This window comes from Silurus meridionalis, chromosome 15, assembly GCF_014805685.1.
Source record: "Silurus meridionalis isolate SWU-2019-XX chromosome 15, ASM1480568v1, whole genome shotgun sequence".
NCBI lineage: Eukaryota > Metazoa > Chordata > Actinopteri > Siluriformes > Siluridae > Silurus > Silurus meridionalis.
In genome coordinates this window covers 18,870,980-18,888,823 of record NC_060898.1, presented here as the reverse complement: position 1 = coordinate 18,888,823, position 17,844 = coordinate 18,870,980, and the positions used below count along the sequence as shown (strand labels likewise).

At 38.0% G+C, this 17,844-nt stretch overlaps 1 protein-coding gene across 11 annotated transcripts in view; it reads right to left on the bottom strand.

The window, feature by feature from the left end:
* nrxn2a (neurexin 2a) overlaps positions 1-17,844 on the bottom strand; it is a 399,544-nt gene that overhangs the window by 5,288 nt on the left and 376,412 nt on the right. For 8 of the 11 annotated variants that reach the window (XM_046867424.1, XM_046867418.1, XM_046867420.1 and 5 more), the window contains 3 exons: positions 15,155-15,244; positions 10,176-10,504; positions 3,954-4,032 (listed from right to left, as the gene is read on the bottom strand). In XM_046867424.1, the coding sequence (XP_046723380.1) occupies positions 3,954-4,032; positions 10,176-10,504; positions 15,155-15,244 (498 nt within the window). The remainder of the gene's footprint in view (positions 1-3,953; positions 4,033-10,175; positions 10,505-15,154; positions 15,245-17,844) is intronic. The other 3 variants (XM_046867425.1, XM_046867423.1, XM_046867427.1) reach the window with 1 other exon arrangement.

Genomic DNA, 17,844 nt, shown 5'->3' with positions numbered 1-17,844 from the left:
TTAAATGTAATACTATTTCTGTTACCGATTTATGCTCATAGTTACAAAATAAATGCCAGTTATCCAGCTTTACCCTAAGATCACTTGATCACATTGCATACTGTAACTCTAAAACCTGTAAGCTACCTGCCTTTGAAATGAGGATGTGTGTACAGTTGCACAGCTGTGCACATTTCAGCTGGATTGCAGCTTTACGGAAAGTATATCATTTCTGTATTTCCACATAATTAAATCCAGAAATCATTTGCACTGTTACACATCTATTGTATTGGACAGCGTTGCAATGCCACTATGTTTACTATGTAACTGTCTTGTGTTGTTTATTGCCCTAAATGTTGCACACGTCCTAGTTAGTTTTGTGTTGTATTGTGTTCATTTATGTTGTTTTTTGTAACACCTTGTTCCTGTGGGGATGTTATTTCGTTTCACTGTGTTGTACTCTACATCACTGCATTTCATTGGCTCTTTACATGTATTTTGCACAATGACAATCTGCTTGAATTGACAATAAAAGCCTACTTGATTTGACTCAATCTGTTGGATTTTTGTTGTGTTCATATATTGCAGTCATTAAAACTGTAGATTTAAAAATGTCCTTTTTTTGTTTTGCTTAACTTTTGCATTGATTTTTGTATTTCAGTTTTATGTCAAGATTAATACCTCTACATCTAAACCTTGAACTTTACAATTTTTTTTTGCTTTCCATACATATATTTTTTTTTATACATTTCTTGTATATTTATTTATTTATATTCGATTTATTTATATAGTACATTGCTATTTGCACTTCTGGTTAGATTCTAACTGCAATTTATTGGCCCTTGTACTTGGCAATATGGCAATACATATGCATATTTATACATAAGAGAGAATTTAACATTGAAATTTTTATTATTAAACCTTGTTCAACAGCAATCAACATAGGTTTGATCTGCTGAAATTGTATTTGGATTTGTAATTTTTTTTGTTAGTATTGCAGTGAACACCAGTGTTGAAGTTAGTTTTAATTAGAGGTCAACTGGGATAGTTTTTTTCTCTGGCCGATGCAAATGCCAATATTTACAAATCAGGTCGATGGCCGATCTGATAAATCTATCAGTTAATTAATAAGACATGATACAGAAAATTGCTTAAATTAAACATTGATTGAACAACACAAGCCTCGCCAATCAGTGCACTTATCAGCAGGTTTTGGTCTCTGTCTCTACCTGTACCCTAAACTACAGCTTGTTAAAGGCTCACTAACAATACAGTTCCAAAAAATGACTCTCATTCGCTTTTCAAATGTTATTCTTTTTCTTTCTCCAAAAGGAGCATCATATTTAACCAATAAAATATGAAAGGCGGAGCTCTTCGGCAAGAAAAAGATCTCTGATTGGCTATTTAGTTTAGTGAATGATCACATAAAAAAAATACAGAAACTGATGAACTGTCATTCTTGCCACTTGTCCTTTCAACTTAGCAGACATGATATAAAAAAACAAAACAACAAACTACATGAATCCGTAATGATTGCGGCAATGATAATGTGGCAATTTTTAGTTTTTAGTGCAAACGCCACAGCGGATCATCCGTATTCATGATTCGCATGTTCGATTTGGCACAACCCTCCCCATTTATCCGGGCTTGGGACCGGCACTAAGAGTGCACTGGGTTGTGCAACCCTAATGGCTGGGGTTGGTTCCATGCTTTAGATATTTAAAGTGCTAGCTCTTCTGGTTCCACTGTTTGGATGCTGAAAACAGACTACTGCCACCTGCTGATATGGGAGAGCTATATTCTTTGTTGTTTTGGTGTGTCAGACGCGCCTACCTAATAATCGGCCTAATGTGCAGCACCATCGACCGATGCCGATTAATAAAACAACGCTAAAAATCGGCGAGATTACTCTAGTTTTACTTTATTTGGAAACTTTATCAGACAATTTTTTTTTTGTGAGTTTTCATTAATAAAAAAACTAAATACATGTAGCAATCTAAGTTACAACACGTACAGATAACTTATGTAAAATGTAGAGCTGTAACACATTTGAAACTGTACACACATCCTCACTCTTTGCTATTGTTAAGGATTCTTGGCTTTTATCCTGAAACCCTTTCCTAGGTTGTAGACATCAAGTACAGTTTACATATACCTACACAGATACTGTGTTCCAGACACTTAATATAAAGCGGGGGTGAAGATTTCAATGCCACGTGCTAGCATACTGAGAGGTGTGATTTCTCGAGGTGAATATGTAAAGACCAGCCGCACTGGAAGGACACTCTTCTGCAGTGCTTTATATATAGATATATATATTTCACACCTCTCAATATGCTAAGTACACATGCTATTTGAATTTTCAGCACAGTTTCTCGGCAGGCTGGATAACAGTGTGACACTTTAGGAGGAGTGTCCGTTCTCTTTTTTCATTTATAGTGATTAACGAGGATGTGTGAGGAAAGCCTGGCTCTGCACAACCAACATGAGGGTGACAGAATAAATCAGGGATAGAATATGTTAATTTTCAAGTCAGTCTGATGACATTCTGAATAAATGGCTGTGTTGTATTACAGTAGGGGTGTCCAATTTTTTTTTTAATGAAGAGCCAGGTGGAGAAAAAAAAAGAAATCACTGCCCAGTTTATAATAAAAAATCATAATAAGTAATAATAATAATAATAGTAATAAATATTGTATAGAAGTATATAAAGCAGAATATTTTAGCTCTGAAATCTGATTGGCTGAGCCTTGCCTGCAATCCCCATTTCATCTTCACCTGCGAATGCTGTAAATATAATAATAATTTAAATCTTATTATAGTTAATGCGCCAGATAGTCAACAGTAATCCTTTGCTAATTCGCTCTCCATAGACTTCAAAAATCTTTGCCTGTCACATTGTTTAGCAACTAAAGCTTAGAATTTGCAGGCTGCAATCCATTTAATTATTTATGACATATTCATTTTATTTCAAGTAATATCCTCACATGTATGGAGGATATCTTTTTGACATGCCTTAGAACATTCTTACCTGTGATCAAATCATCTAACATACAGTAACAGCTACTTCTTTTAACTTCTATCTCTTGTATGCTGGAATAATACAATGTGCATGTCCAGAGATTATATTCCTTCACTGTTAACTGTTTTTAAGTCAGTTAAGGAAATCCTAAATTAAATGTAATGTAATTTTAAATAACAACTATACAGAATACATTTGAATGCAATAAATTAAATGAATTCAAAAAAATTTTTTTTCGGTTGTGGGGGATTTGGTGATATATTGTATATGCAACATAAGAAATAATAATTTCTGTTCAAAGAACAAAAACAAGAATAATAGCATCCATTTTTCTCAACGTCTATTTAATATCATTGCAAATCGTGGTGCTTCATTTCCAGAGAAATGTCCCTTTATTCAATCTGGCAACTTTAACACTATGTTTAAAAAGCTTGTGTACCATTTAAACACTGGTGACAGACTCCACATGCCCTGCAGGCTATAACTCACACACCCCTACATTATAGCTGCACTGTGTTTTCTAATACATTTTTTTGGATGGAAGTATAGTGTTATAATGCAGAGATTCCCCAGGGAACCCTCAGACAGTCCATATCTGAGCTCGTTCTCAGCTCCCAAAATAACTTTTTAAGGGTACTTGGTGTTCTTGATGTCTTGGTTGAGGTCTGTTAGGGGTAGCAGTGAAAAAAAAAGACTTTCGACTGGATTGGGAAATCCTGCTTTATAAGACATTTTATCAAAACTATGGCACATCATCACCAGTTGTGACAGCTGCTGGTTGGCCTTTTCTATAAAATGATACTAAATCAGCACTGGCTTGGCTGTGCTATATTCAGGCTGGTCCAAATGGCTATTAGTGGTTTCTTGTAGAGCGTTATTGAGGCTGAAGTGTGTGCAGTGAGTGGATCTGAAGAGCCACAGTGCTGTTGGCCTTTTCTGTTTGTTTACTCACCAGTGCCAGGCTCGCACTCCTCCAGGTCCTCGTCATCACTGGGGCACTCTGCCGACGCCACCAACAGGTCATCGGAGTTCTGGAAAGTTAGAGGTATTTTAGTTGAACATCAAAAATTTTACAGAGAATTTTACTTAATATACATGAAAGGTCATGTAGCCATTACGTGCCCAGTCATCTTTTCTTGAAATTTACATCAGAAAAATCCAGCTGTTTACACGTCTCACTATACGCACATCTGCCGTATTCATTATGGTGTATAGAATATAGAGCGACCCGCCAACTCTTGTCACTTTCCCAGTCTGGAGTCGTAGAGTAAATGAACATTCTGCACACGCACCTCATATTCATAAAACATGTAATTGGATCTGGGCTGTGACTGATTTTGATGCGTCGGTTTGTTCGTTCCTATCAGGAGGTCATAATTTCACTGTTCACTTGGACAAGCACATCGCTGTTTATTGGGACATCATCTACACCTAACAAGCTAAGGCTTGGAGGAAAAGTGGATTCGTATCGATTGTGACATTAATATCGCTATTTTCAGTCCCAACAATCATTCCTCAAGAAAATTCATACCAAAACCGGAGAATAAATTCCCACTCGGTTGTGGACTGTGACCTTCCATATTAGAAAAGCCTATAAACAATATCAGCAGAAGCTTATTCAATCAACAGTGCAGCAGGCTGTAGGACACTCCTGGCCCTGAAGCACACCCGGCTGCATGACAAGCTCCTTTCCATAACATGAAGGACATTATCATGACCTTCAATATATTTCTCATTCATCAAGATCCTGGCTGCTTCGAGCGGAATATATGCAAATATTCTCTCCTCATTCTGCACATGAATATTAGCACTTCAGCCATGAGTGACATCCAGTTATTGATCGAATTACCATGCAGACAGTCCTAACCAGCTCCGGCTAAAAAGGTCTCTGGCTCCATGTGACTCCCAGCATGCACTTTCAGCAGCTGGGCAGAAGAAAAAAAATGTCTATTTTGACTGATCTGTTTCTAATCCATCTGTTTTGGTCAAATCGAAAAGAGGGTTATAAGTTTAATATTAGTCGATGTGTAAAACAATTTGTCAAATTAAATATGTACAAAATCACAATATGTTCCTTCGCTGGAGCATCTAAAATGCATTATTACACTCCAATTATCATTCTATTACCACTTCACTATCATTATAAAAATAAAGACAAATAGATGCAGCTTTTACTAATTTTAATTCAGTGTAAGCTTTTAAAGCAATGTGTCACTCTTACAACTTACAAATATATTTGAACACAAATACATGTTGGGAAAAAATAAACCCAATATGATCACTATCAAGGTGTACATTACTCCACTAAAGACATTATACAAATGTCTTTTCCTTACAAATAAAATGGCAAAATAAATTTTCTTATGACTATGATTAAGTGCGCACACAAAACATTGATATCCTGCGCCTCCTCATTACCAGACGCACTGCAGCGTTAGCTTTGCCTGGCTGCATTTATTAAAGCATAATGAGGACCTCTCTTATCTGCAATTCTGCACAATGCGTTTGTGTTTAATAAGACAAGTTTATGAAGTGTGCTGAAACCAGGGGTTACATTTGTTTCGATATGTTTCTGACAAATGCACCATAACTAATTTGTGACACTGCGCAAAGACAAACACTGGAGTGTTCCCAGTGGAGGACGCTTAAATTGCTGTAATCTCATGAATACAGACAAAACGTTGTTGATTGCATTTTGAACTCCACTATGGCTTTACTTGGAGAGCTTTTACCCGCAGTTTTATTGGACATGCACATCTGAGGACTTCTTAAATCCAAAATGGAGTTTCGCTAAAGCGACGTGCGTTATATGGAATGTTATGGAAACCGCTGTGACCCTGAGCAGGATAATCCAGATGATTAATGAAAGAACAAGGTATATACATGACACGCAGTGCTGTAAAAGCAACCAATTAATGTGGCTATTTTTTATCTCCTGAGCGTCCGATGTTGCTCGCATGAGAATAAAAACTGTCCCTGGCTGTGACATTTAAACTAGATCCCAGAAAGATCCAGATCCCTGATTCAGCTCTTTACTTAAATCGACCTGCAATATGACAGAAAAGTCTAATGATTGATTCTAACATGAAACACAGAAAACAGATTCTGTTTAAAGGGGACAAAATCCAAAACCTCCAATAAAAAATCTGCCCACATTACCCCTATATTATTTGATCTTCACTGGCTGCCAGTCTCATCTCGCATAAAATATAAAATCATGCTGCTCACTTATAAGGCACTAAATGTTCTTTTCCCCCCCTTTCTTTCCAATCTTCTCTCATCCTATGTTCCTTCACGATCACTCCGGTCTTCAAATTCTGAACTTCTACGTGTTCCTAGATTCTATCCTCTGCGGGTGGCAGATCCTTTTCTGTCATTGCTCCAACACTATGGAACTCTTACCCATTGCACTCAGAACCATCACCACTCTGTCTGAATTTAAATCAAGGCTTAAGACCCACCTTTCCAACCTCCACTATCAGTCAATGCATATGTGTTAGGAGTCCTTAATTTTTCTGAAATGTGGTGTATGTTTCATGTACTATGTAGTGTTCTTTCTCTTGTCCTGTATGTTTTTGTGTCTGTGTTTGTCTATGCTATTAACTCATGCAGCTGCATGTGATCCTTCGTCCTGGGCAAATGTCTGACGAATATGTTTGTTTATGTATGTTCATTATATTTCATCTGTCTTGAAATATTGAAATACTGTACCTTGTAAAGCGTCCTTGAGCTTGGAAAAGGCGCTATATAAATTAAACTTATTATTATTATTATTATTATTAATAAAATCTGTTGGTCAACAAAAACGCTGAGAACATTAGACAAGCAGATTATTCATAAATTGACTATTTTGGCAACATCACAATACAGTTTAGTCCAGTCTGTTATCAACGAAGTATCCAAGAGCCTCCATTTCTTCTACTCTTTTACAACTCTGGTACTCACCTAACACGCAATTTCTCCTCGATATTCTTGGTAAGCTTTTGCCATCTTTTCAGTGTGCAGCTTTTCCAGACTGGGTTTTTCTTATTTTCTCCCTGCCAGTTCACACCCAGCTCTCCCTGGTCATTTGACAGATACCAACCCGGGATGGTAAGGACTAACACATGCTCAACCTGATGCTCATGCTGTGTCACAGAGTGGCGTAGCACACCCGAAGACAAATGCAATCTGCCCTTGTACACCTACGCCTAGGCATACAGACACCCGGGATTGGCTTGAGGTGACTGGCTGGGGAGAACGGATGACAATCCTCCTATCGAGACAGCAGGCCAGTTTTGCTCTTTTGGCTTCTGGCGTCCTATTATTAAAGGACGGCGCACATGTCGCAGACCTGTCCAGAGACCGTAATCAACAGTGTGTGGTGATAAAGATTCTTGTGAACAAAAGCGTAAAACCAGCAGATATCTACAGAACACTTCAAACACATTATGGTGATGAGATGTGGTGTAAGAATGTTAGAGATGGCCGACGATCCCGGTCACGTTGGTTTTCTGACTAAGTGAAGCAGGCGGTTCTAGAATGGTTCAGGCGTACTGACAAATCTTCCTATGTTGAGTCTTTCCAGGCATTAGTTAAACGCTGGGATAAGTGTATAAATATAGCAGGGCAGTGTGTCAAAAAATAAATGCAGTTTCCACTCCTTGAAATTTGTTCTTGTATTTTATAAACTCATTATTTGAACAACACAATATTAGGCAGGTGGTCATAATGCCTGATCAATGTATATTGAACATTATTCTCAATCCCATTCATATTTCATCCACTGGCTTGGCTCCTCCTCCTTGATAATATCTCTGAAACTTCTCACCTAAACATTTGACTTGCTGGTTTTGACATATGAGTAAAACTTTGATTGCCATCCTATCCATATTCACACAGACATTTAAATGAAAGGCACACTCTTTAATCCCGCTTACATCTCTCACATCTCTCACCTTTTCAGGATGTGCAAGAGAGAGAGAGAGAGAGAGAGAGAGAGAGAGAGAGAGAGAGAGAGAGCAGCTGTGCATTGGGAGCCCCTCGGCACTAAGCCATCTCACTTTCATTCCCATTTTGCGCTATATTACTATTTATATGCAATGAAAGTCGGATTAATAGGATTCTTGGTGTACACACAGGCCCGCCTCTGGGTCTGTCCAATGTTTACATTCATGCTAAAGCAAAATACAGGCACTTATAAAGCCTGACAGTTCAGCTCGGAGTGACACTGATTGTTATTAGGCATGCCCTATTCATATCAGTTCACATCTCGTGATCACTGGTGTTGAATGGCATGCAAATAAACCCTCAGACACTGGGAAGAATACCAAGGATCTGTAAAGGTGTTTCTCTTTGAGCTGACACATAACAGGAATTGACACAAAGGGAATGAATCCAGATATGACAATCAATAGGAAACGCATTAATGCCTCCCTGCTCCTGCACACAAGATGAAGCTGAGCGAGCTGTTTACGTCAACTGTTGCAGAGGTGCAGCGAGTTCAGCGAATGCTTTAATTCCGCAGATATACGCCGGAGGAGCAGGAAGAAACACAAGGCTGACGCTGTGAGCAAGAATGACAAGCATGCACAATTAAAAATGGGCTGTATGATGATTTCATTTGGCTAAAAATAACATTTGAAAAGCGAAACTGAAAATAAATAGTGATTAATCTCGCTGACGGATAAATCATAGGGAATGTGAGCGTTGTTTAGACGAACAATTCAACAGATGAGCAAACGCTTTAATTCAAATACGATTGCCATCCTGTTGCATTACTTCCTGTTCAAACAAAAGTTGATAATTTTCTTTATTAAGAGACTGTACTGATTTCTGACAACTCGTGATGATTTGTAACATTGTCTTGGTAGAATTGAACAAGCTTATCTTGCTGGATAGCCAAAATACCAGCATTTTTAATTGTGCATGCTTGGATATAGTATGTTCTTTTACTAAAAACAGTCATTGGGCTTACACAAGCCAGTGCACTCTTAGTGCTGGTCCCAAGCCAGGATAAATGAAGGACATGAGGTATATATGTAGTGCAGATGAGGGACATGGGTATATCGGAAGAAGAATGCTAAGGATGGAGCTGCCAAAAGAGGAAGGCCAAGGATGAGGTTTATGGATGTGGTGAAAGAAGATATGAAGGTGGTTGATTTGAAAGAAGCTGATCTGGGGCAGGCGGATGATCTGCTGTGGTGACCCTTAAGGAAAGCAGCCAATAGAAGAAAAGAAAGAAAAAGAAAGTATTTTTTTTTAATTAAAGTATTGCCATTGATGGACATGTTTAGCTAGATTCATTTGTTCAGCTGAAAAATTAGCATTTGTTTAAAAAAAATAAAAATGAAACATTACATTGTAATCGTGAAAACAAACATCAAAATGATAATCATCAAGAGACTTGTGTGCCTTCTCCTGTTCTCTCCAGTATTAACGCTTGAAATTTATCAGATATACAAGTCTGGTCAGTACAGGTGCGCTCATTTAGTATTATCAAATCCATACTGACCTATTCTGACTACGCCAAAGGTCACCGTGGTGAAAAAAGCTATCTAAGTTTTCCGATTGCAATGCGAAAGGAGCCGAGACTCGAAAGGGAAATCCATCCATCTATATAACTGTGTTATAGACAGGGATGGAGTTAATAGAAGTGAGATTTAGCAGGGATAATCTAATAATATCGAGATAAGCCAGAGATCAATGTTAAAAGGTCTGGAAGGACTATCTAGAAGGATCTGGTTAGACTGCTGCAGCAAAGGTTCTCAAAATCTTGAAGACCTCATGCACTACACAGGCATAGCAGAGTAAATGTCTGTCTAAAAAGTACACAATTTTGCATGATAGGTTTTTATAGTTTTGAAATATACATTAAAATGTCTAAGTAGGGCTGGGGGTTATGAAGATATAATATTATTCTTATATGAATTTTCAAACAGTAAAGACTTTTTTCAAAGTCTTTAAATCTGTAAAAGGAAAGTTTTTTGTAACTTTTTGTATTTTGTCTTAATGTAATATTTATTTATTTATCTATTTATTTATTTATTTGTTTTGTTAGATTGGGGTGTTGTGTTAAGGCAGGGACAGATGACAGAAAAGCAGGTCAAAGTGCAATTTATGAACCATCAGTACTAGACCTCTATACTACTGTTATCTAGCAAGACTATGAGGATGTTGACACACTTCTGCACACCTGAGTTATGCTGTCTTTGAGGCTGGGGGAGCGCTGTCTTCGAGTGGTGGTGGTTGCCATGGTGGTTGTGGTCTCCATGATGGTGGTGGACATGTCCATGGCGGCTGGAGGCGTAGCCGAGGTGGTCTCTGTGGACAGTACTGAAGGCGCATCTCCCACCAAGCGCAGGTTGCCCTCCACTTTAACGCTGGGGTCACCCTCGGCTGCCAGCTTTAGTACCTGCAGTCCGTTGTAGTACAGGCCTGAGATCTGACCCTGGAATGGCCGGCCTTTATCTTGGCCTCCGATCTTAATGGCTGCTTGGCTGTTGAAGATAGTCAACTGCCGCCCTGTGGTGGTACCAAAGCGGAAGGAAATGGAGAAGGATGAAAGCCAGGGTGAGAGAAGAAAAGAAGAAGAAGTGGAAGAAAGATGCAGAGCAGCAACAAGACATAAAAGAAATAACATTAGTTCAACTAAAAGGTAGGTTTTGAATATTTTATGACAGAGTCTTCCTGCATGAGCCAATAACACTCTAACATTTGGACCCACCAATGGAAATCTCAAGTTTGAATGAATATAGACTTTAGACTTTCACAGAGTCAAAGTGGTATATAAATCATGAGTTCAGCAATTAGCCGTGTAGTCTGCAGGGGTTTAGTTATATGGAAGAACAATGCAAAATGCACTTATTACAGAATGCAGCTGTATATATAATTATCTGTGCCTCATTGCTAATAATACAAATAATGAAGAGAATAAAATTTGATAACTATTTATGAATATGTAAAGTAGTTTTGAAAATGTTTTATTCACAGGACTTGTTGTTGCTAATCTGCATGGATAAGTGTCATCTAGCAGCTCCAATGCTAATGTGTTACCAGGGCATGAGTTTTTTTTCCCCCTCATCCTCAGGCCTCATGCACAGACACAGACAGAGACACAAACATGCATACAAACGTACTCACGCACACTCACACACCCACACATTATTTTTTCCATGTGTTTGGTCCCCTCAACTCTCCATTCAGTTCTCTCACTCTGGTGAAAATGTACTGTAACAATAGCACCATCTTTCTCTATGTTAGCCTTGTTTATCTTCAATGTTGCCCCCACCTCAATTTAGTCAATAGCCCATTTCCACCCATCAGGCAGCTCTCTCCTGTCACAAGACAGCAAACCAGGCAGGGCGAATGAAGGCTATCATATGCTTCCAAGTGCATTTTATTATTTTTTCAAACAGCTGCTCATGCAATGTCAGGGGACGGTATAACACACTCAGAGGAAAGCGCTATCCGCCCACTTCCACATGCATACCGAGAGATTGTACCCATGATTGTGCCCATAGTGTCACTGATTGTTAGCAGAGAGAGTATGCCACCCTTCTTTTCCTGGATTTGATGTCTCATGACATCTGGATTAAGGAGTTTTCCATTGCACCACTTGGGAACCCTATTTAAATGAAAAAAATTGGATTTGTTATTGTAATTATAAAAAATATATATTTTTGGTTGAGCAATAGATACGGGATTTGGGCTCTCCACAAAGAATTATTCAACGATTTCTAAATCTTGTTACAGAAGTGGAAATCACAACCTATTATCAACAATGTTACATTTGTATTGAGTATTTATAGTTTTTAGACAATGTGACTGTCATTTGAATTGAACAGTTTTAATCCAAACAAACGAACAAAAAAAAAAACCAAGAAAAAAAACAAATTATGGTTAACTTCCAAATCATGTCTAACATGGACCTTCTGCAGGTTCAAAGCTAAGAAATGAAAAGCTATATGACTTCAATAAACAGCCAAATTAATATTGAACATATTTAAAAAGCGGTCTCTGAATAGTTGGAATAGGTGCATAAAAATCCACACTGGAGTGGAAGGGATTTATTTTACAGTTGGGGAATTTCAGATCAACAATAACTGTCTTGTAAATGTACAGTAAAATTTTAGGGAATCGGCCCTAAAGGTGTTTGATCAACAAGAATAGAGGCTGTTTATTAAAAAAAAAAAAAATCTGGATGTAGTTAGATTCCTCTAGCAATAAAATGTAAAATTGCAAATCACAGGTGTTCTAATTGGATAAAAAAGTCAAACAATCAAATTGTGTTACTAGAAAGATTCACAAGCTGCTAAACTTTAATAGCATTTTAAAAAGCCCAAGGGGGGAAACTGATGGAGAAACAGGCATTTGCCAGTGAAAGCTGGACTTGAGTTTCTACTTATTCCTGATCAACAGTCATACAAAGAGTACTCTAATTATGAAGTGGGCAGTTGTTCTGGCATTGCAGAGAGCCTCTCCAGGCCTAATGTGAGGTTTGCCTTTCAATACAAGTAGGCTCTAGTTTTTATTAGCATGATGTTAAATAATGGTGGAAACAGCGAATATAGGGAAGTCTAGGACTCATCAGAAGGATATTTATGCTGCAGCATTTTTCCTGCTCTTTGTGTAAGAGGATGCTGTGAAATTACATAAATGGGTACACAAATTGAGACTAGATAAAAAACCAAACTGTAATTTGTGAAAAGGGCTTTGTGAATCCTAATGTTCCTGCATCTGCATGGAAAACAGATTGCAATCACACAATCAGCTCGGTACAGACCCCTCTGAGGTGAGCTAGAGGTTGTGAGAGGTCATGTCCATGAGCTAATGTTGAGTTAATATTTCAAGACCAGAAGCTGAGCAACATGTAGCCACAACTTTATGTTTTGATCACAATGCATCATATTTGTTGCCATGAACTGTGTAACATGAGCCTCTGAATTAACATGTTGATATAATAAAAATACGTGGCCATTTGGGAAACATAGTGTTGGTCAAAATACAGGCAAAAGGCTTTACATGCTTTGAGTATGCGCTTTAGAAAGTGGCTCTCCAAGTGGGGGTCCAGGAAACTCCCAGGATTTCTTCAGCATACACTGTATTTCTTATTTCTATGATATACATTTTTTTCCCACCACATTATTCTATTGAGAGATGTGAAACTGGTGCTCATGCTATAGCATATTAAAGGGCAGAGTAACACAATTCAAGCAATATACTACCCTCTTTTGGCCATCAGGAGCTCACAGAAGTTAATGATTTGCTATTGTTGCTGTAACTGTCAGGGGAAATAGAATATGTACATCCTACTCAGAAAACACAGACAATTGCTTCTTTGGCCCCCCTGTGGCATTGGCCCAGATTTGACTTGTGATTCAATATAAATGTTTGCGTCCACTATGTGTCTTAATGGTCGATCTGTATCTTGGTATTGTAACGTATTCTAGAACGTGTTCAAATGCTCTATACTGACTTCACTCTTTCTCTCAGATCTGAACAGTGTTCGATTTTAATGCACCCTATTCAGTTTTTTTTTAAATGACCCCATTTTGCAGACCCACTTCTCCATCCAGATTTTTTTGCCATCTCTTTTACTTTGGAGTTTTCAGCCTAAAACCGTGCGCAGTTTTAAGCAATTGACCTTTAACTCTGGATTCAATGGCTATTCAGTATAAGTACCTGTGTCGTGAGGCACTCGAGCACTTGTATCGTGTGATTTCTGCAGTGTGGTAGTGATAGTAAGATCACAAAGTCACACTTATCATACATTGTAAGCGTGGTTATGGCGGAATGATTCTCGTTGCTCAGCACACACTTTTTGGAAATGGTAGAACTGATTTAAGGGTAGGACTGGATGTATTGAGGGGAACCAAAGACTTACTTTTGCATACATAATCCACAGAAACAGTGTTTACACTCTAATATCATAAGCAACATTCATACAGAGCATCTCTACTAAAATATGAGGAGTTTGGAACGTTATAAAAACTTGTGTGTTAAAGGGACATTGTTTAGGTCAAGTGTAGACAAATTGATCTAGTTACCTGATTAAGGATTAATTAGATTTATTTAGTTCATTTATAGTTGGAAGTTAGAAGATGTTTAACCCTCTGAGTTATTGAGAAGTAATTATGCAGTAGTTTAGTGTTGACTTTTTGTTTATTGACCTATTTAAAATCGAATACGAAATGAAATCCACGACGACCTATGAGCAAGGCGCATTTTCTGCTGCCGATTTCGTGACGTGTGTAAATGGCGTGTACGGTTTTAGTACGGTGAATTGCACTGCAATTCTTAAGCATTTGTTTTCAAATTAGAAATATGCAGAAACAAAAAGGTCACTCTTACCGGCTGTTATGTAGATGCATTTATTCTACGCTTAACATTTTGGTGGAATGCGTATCTATCAGATGAGTTTGCATACAAATGACTAGTGTAACAAAAGGAAAAAGTCAAAATTGGTGAACTTTAAATGGTACACATTACAGGTTCAGGTGACGGTGCTGATGCCGGCGGTTGGCGCAAGCTCATTTTTCACATTTGCAATTTTTCTTGCCATTTTTGGAAGCATGCTTTATGTAAAAGTAAATTTTCTTGCTTTTTTTATACTCAAAGGGTTAAGACACATCAAATGGCCATAATTCAATTTTATGTCGTTCATTGCACAAAAAAAAATCGCATTCCGTCCCTTTAACTATTTGAAACTGAAATTGGAATGTTTAGGACTTTTCGGTATGTTAGGGATTTTTTTTTTCCATGTTTTAGGAAATAATGTTATAATGTTTCAGGTGTTGTAGAAAAAAAAAGAAGAAAAAAGAAAAAAGCATAGAAAGCAGCAGACTATTTGCAGACAGTTACTGGAGTTATGGGGTGTTGTTAAAGGGTTAGTCAGGGATTATGTTATGTATTAAATGTTAATCTCCGAAGTGGTGCAGTTCTCGGTGTGGGAAAGGACAGTAGTGCCTTGTTGAAAATAGACAAAATAAGGCCAAGATTGGACCTGAGGTGATCAATATAGTGGACACACTGAGTGGGCAGCTACAGTTAACAATCCTGCTCCACAACTCAGTCAATTTGCAGATGCCAATATTGTAAACTTCAGGAAACTGCACCTCTTCCAGAGCCTTAATAAGTCATTAAGTCACTGTTTAATTAATTCATTTTTTTTACCTTTGTCGAGTAGCCACTCGTCAACTACCCGACCGAGTCTGTATGGGATTCTTTGCCTGGCTATAGCCAGCCGTTCATTATCAAAGTTGCCTTCAAAGAATTTAGAGAGACACATAGTTAGAGGTTAATATCTGGAAGTTCAAGTGTCACAAGGTTAAAAAAAAAAAACATGGCATCAAGATTAGCAGGGTTTTCAAGTTAGGAAGCAAACGAGATTTAGGATTAGCATTATGGTTGGTTTAAGATGGACTAACCTTAGTTATTAGACAGTTTTAGAAGCTTGAGACTATTTATAACAGTTTAAAATCTGGTTAGAATGGTATGGGAACATATTTAGTGAGAGTTTAACATATAGTTTGATCATGTGGTTAAATTTCATTGCAGTTGTAATGCATTGCAAGGGAAAGAACACTTCACCGAGATCAAAAACCATAATAATCACATGTATATAGTCATTTGGACATGCATTTTATACACAGATTTAATATATAATGCTCAGGAAGACATTTTCACTTCTTAACAACACATTTTTATTTAAAGAATGACCAGTTATTTCCAAATATGAAATGTTAGACCTATATGTAATTATACTAAAAAAACCTCCTGGTAATTTACTTTAGGTCTTGGCTTTGCAGTGTGTATCTCATGAGCTACTACAGCTTGTTTTGTCCCTATGTGTAAGAGACAGGGTCTGACAGGCCCTTTTAACAGGTCCTAGATGAGCACTCGGTTTTAGTCATGCTTTGAGAGACAGGGAGATAAGGATCTCGTCAGATTACAGTGATGTCAGCTCTGCGTTCTCCTCTGCCCTCTATCTTCCAACTTCTTTCTTCCGTTCATGTAAATGCACACTTGGAAACTCCTATAAGTACCACAGAGTAAAAAAGCCTCTGTATATAGAAAAAATTTATGTATATAGGTTGATGTATTTGCTATGTAACAGCGCCTGTTTGGGTGATTATTAGTACACCGAAGCTGCAATAACAATCAGCATATCCACATGCGAATACGTTCCCTTTTTTTTGCCCCTCTGGCACTTGCATTTCAATAAAACAACTCAATATGCGCTATTTTAGTGGCAATATAAGAAACAGTTAGCAATAACTGACAGGACAATGTGTTGTGTTTAGACTACGACGCCCGTCTCATCACTTCTCGCACTACGCTTCCTTACCATACACTCAGAAAGGGGCTGAAACCTACTGCTTCCTTAATCCTGTTAGAAACTCTCATGTGTGACAAATTCTCTGCTAAAACCTTCAAAGGGAACTTGAAACAGAAGATGAATCCATCAATAAGCAGCCGGGGGAAAGAAAGGTAAAAACATTTGGTCTACCCAATGAAAAGTGTACTGATGTGTTTTTATAAACGATGCTGATTTTTGGCAACGTGAGTCTCGAAGAAAATATTGTGTTTCGTGGTCGCTTGAAGCTCCCTACGAAAAGATGCACGTGGTTGTGCCTATGCTTCGATTCACATACAGCTATAAATCTACCATCAGACCATTTATCTAATCCTCTATTTTAATTAACTGAATTAACCACGGCTGCTAATCTTGGCTGAACGCTGCCAAGTCTGTTTTCATGCGAATTTTGTGCATCCTGGAACCCTTGCTCAGTTCCTTGGGAGGAAAAATAAGCGGTTCTAGAAATTATTTCAATATGCTTGAATCATGCACAATGGCTTTTACCTACTTTAAAAACAATTCTTCAACCTAATCCACCATGCCATCTCAGGAGGCTTAGGGCAGCCCTGGTGGCTTCAAAGACCTAAAACCACTTTTGCCTTTCGAAAAATCATACCCAATCTCAGACAGCAGGCAAACATAGCTGTTCCACCTGTAGCGTTTGGGGGAGAGCAGGCTTTACTCTGCTGGGATGATAGAAAACAAGGGGGTGGGAGAATCCAGACAAACCAGGTGGAGCATTTTTGTAAATAGTTTTTCCCTCTCTGTGCTGTGTTGTGATAAAAAAAAAGGATCTTAAGTCTGGCAGCAGGTCTGGTGTGTATCAGTGTATCAAGAGAGCAGATTGAAAATTGAGGATTGGATGAAAGTGGGGGCAGTTATTATAGGCTGGGAAAATGTCTTCCTGTGGAACATCAGCATTGAGAAGGATGAGAGTCCCCGAGCACACAGTACAGAGAGGGGGAGAGAGAGAGAGAGAGAGAGAGAGAGAGAGAGAGAGAGAGAGAGAGAGAGTTTACTTTGCTTACAGAAGGGCGAGTCACTGCAGAGGCATAGCTACAGCTCCAAAGTAGTAATATCAAGGCTCAATCAGGTTTATAATATTTTAGCTTCTGGTACAATGTGATGTTTAGTTTGTCTTCAGATAGCTGGGATTCTTAAAATCTAAGACGAAATCCATCAGAAGCCTCGAATATCAATATTTATCATCTTTTTTCTTCTCCGCTTTAGGGTTTCAATTTCTTTAATAGACAATTTTTACCTTGGATAACTGTGTCCTACATTGTTCAATGTCACTCGCCTACTGATGGGGGTTGAGTAGATTTTATTTTGTCCACTTCATTTCTACACTGCGCTCAAACAAATCAGCTTCAGCTTTCATGCTAATCAATGTTTTTCATTTTCAATCAGTCATGTAATCACTTTGTTTTTTTACAGACATAAAAGTCTATTGTAACAGAACTAATCCTTCTGTACAGAATCAATACACACATACAGTAGGCAA